The sequence below is a fragment of the Sinocyclocheilus anshuiensis genome, unplaced genomic scaffold (genome assembly GCF_001515605.1).
Source record: "Sinocyclocheilus anshuiensis isolate Anshui unplaced genomic scaffold, SAMN03320099.WGS_v1.1 scaffold24, whole genome shotgun sequence".
Classification (NCBI taxonomy): Eukaryota; Metazoa; Chordata; class Actinopteri; order Cypriniformes; family Cyprinidae; genus Sinocyclocheilus; species Sinocyclocheilus anshuiensis.
Window position 1 is genome coordinate 704,273 of NW_015557090.1, and position 2,340 is coordinate 706,612.

General features: G+C 35.8%; 1 protein-coding gene across 1 annotated transcript in view; it reads left to right on the forward strand.

The window, feature by feature from the left end:
• Positions 1 to 773: 773 nt before the first annotated feature.
• Positions 774 to 2,340, forward strand: part of LOC107677068 (retinol-binding protein 2-like) — a 3,670-nt gene continuing 2,103 nt past the window's right edge. The window contains exons 1-2 of the mRNA XM_016471854.1: positions 774 to 938; positions 1,860 to 2,038. Of these exons, the coding sequence (XP_016327340.1) occupies positions 866 to 938; positions 1,860 to 2,038 (252 nt within the window). The 5' untranslated portion in view covers positions 774 to 865. The remainder of the gene's footprint in view (positions 939 to 1,859; positions 2,039 to 2,340) is intronic.

Below are 2,340 nucleotides of genomic sequence, written 5' to 3' on the forward strand. Positions count from 1 at the left end.
TGACAAAGTGTGGGATACTGCTTTCACAGCTTTAAAATTTCATGACACCTGCAATATCTACACAACTTGTCTGTATCTTTCTCTCAGACCATATTAAATGCTGACACGAGTACATCCCCTTAATAAAGCCCACCCCTTTTTCAATGAAGATAAAGGGACTTATCAGAAGAACTCTGTTCGTACAGTTCATTTGATCACTCACACCGCAATAAAAGGCCGTGGCTCACCTCATTCTACTCACACGACCTCCAGCTTAACAATGCCGGCTGATTTCAATGGAACGTGGGAGATGGTCAGCAATGACAACTTTGAGGATGTCATGAAATGATGCTGAAAATTCAGCTTTGCAACACAGGAATAAATTCTATTTTAAAATATATTATAACAGTTATTTTAATCTGTCAAAATATTTCACAGTATTACTGTTTCTATTGTATTTTTTACTATTATTTAATTGGTACTTTTTCTTGTAATTTAAAAAAATGCAGCCTTGGCGAACATGAGAGATTTCTTTCAAAAATATTTAAAAAATCGTATCGACCTCAAACATAAAGTAAGACTTTATATTAAGTCTGAGACCAGTAGTGAAAATGCTTATATTTTGTATGTTTAATAAAATATTTTAATTGCAAACAAAGCTACTAGCATAAAGCTATTTGAGTGATAAGCAACTTGTCTGTATCTTTCTCTCAGACCATATTAAATGCTGACACGAGTACATCCCCTTAATAAAGCCCACCCCTTTTTCAATGAAGATAAAGGGACTTATCAGAAGAACTCTGTTCGTACAGTTCATTTGATCACTCACACCGCAATAAAAGGCCGTGGCTCACCTCATTCTACTCACACGACCTCCAGCTTAACAATGCCGGCTGATTTCAATGGAACGTGGGAGATGGTCAGCAATGACAACTTTGAGGATGTCATGAAGGCTCTGGGTATGTGATTTCTTTTACTGAATGCCTGCTGGAATCCTAAAGTTATCAACAGGAGCATTTACACACCAGAGATGCAGATCAGGCTCTTATATCTACATATAGGTTATCTTGTTCTTAGCGGACAGAGTTCACCGTAGCCATGTATAAATGAATGTGCAATTGCTGCAAAGACGATGTAGTGCAAAATAATACATTTCATGTCTTTTTTTTTTTTCATTTTGCAACAGATCTGAATGCATGCACTCACTTCATATTTAAGACTTTATATGGGTTATTATCATTAACTACAACTAAAATAACAAAAAAAATGCATTACTTGACATTAACGATTAAAATAAAATATAAAAACCATAAACTTGAAAATGAAAATGCAGTTGTTACAAAATCTCAGGGTAAAAAAGAGGATATAGCGCACAATAGCGGTGTAAGACGTTTCATGCATCATGCACTGGGGTTGCATAAATTTAGAATATTCATTTTGCAACAGATTTTATTGCATGTACTCATTGTGCTTAATAGTAATAAAAATGCTGACCAGGCTTTTGCAGCATTTTTAGATGACTTGAGGTAAATAACTAAATAAATAAAATCATTGTTAATTAATAAACGAATTTAAATGAAGAAAAAACTTTGAGTATCTTTACTTGTGCAAGAAATGAGTCAATAAGTGGGTTGCTTGTTTCAGGGTCAAAGGTCATAGTATCTTATCAGTCGCTTTGATAAAGGTGGGAGTTGAGCGAACTTGAACACTTCGGCCACCTTTGTCCCAGTGTATGAATATTTCTGTCAGTCTGTTGCATCACAGGATGAAATATAAGTGATTTCAAAGCCTCTTTTTAATACTTTCGCACATTCCTACTTGGATCGTGCTGATCTTTCTTTTTTGAGACTTTAATATATCATTCTATTCCTCTCCTACAGACATTGACTTTGCCACCCGTAAGATCGCAGTGCATCTCAAGCAGACTAAGGTCATTGTGCAGAACGGAGACAAATTTGAGACCAAAACACTCAGCACCTTCAGAAACTATGAGGTCGACTTCACCATCGGCGAGGAGTTTGAGGAGCACACAAAAGCCCTGGATAACAGAGTTGTTAAGGTAGGTGTGCAAAATGCAACAAAGTCCAAACCAGGGTCACATCACCCCTGTGCTGTTGCTGTTTTTCCCTTCTTGTTCTGACTTCATTTGCAATAAGAAAAATATATTATAGTGGGATGCAGTGACGGTAATACCATGTTATTTTGCTATAATATTCTTTAAAAGATTTATGTATTTGAGTTGCATATAAAATATACATCCATTTGGATGACACAGTTTTAACATAAACGAATAAACTTAAAGGTGCAGTAGGAGATCTTGGAAAATGCTAACTTTAGCCTGATAGCACTGAAAGCGAACGT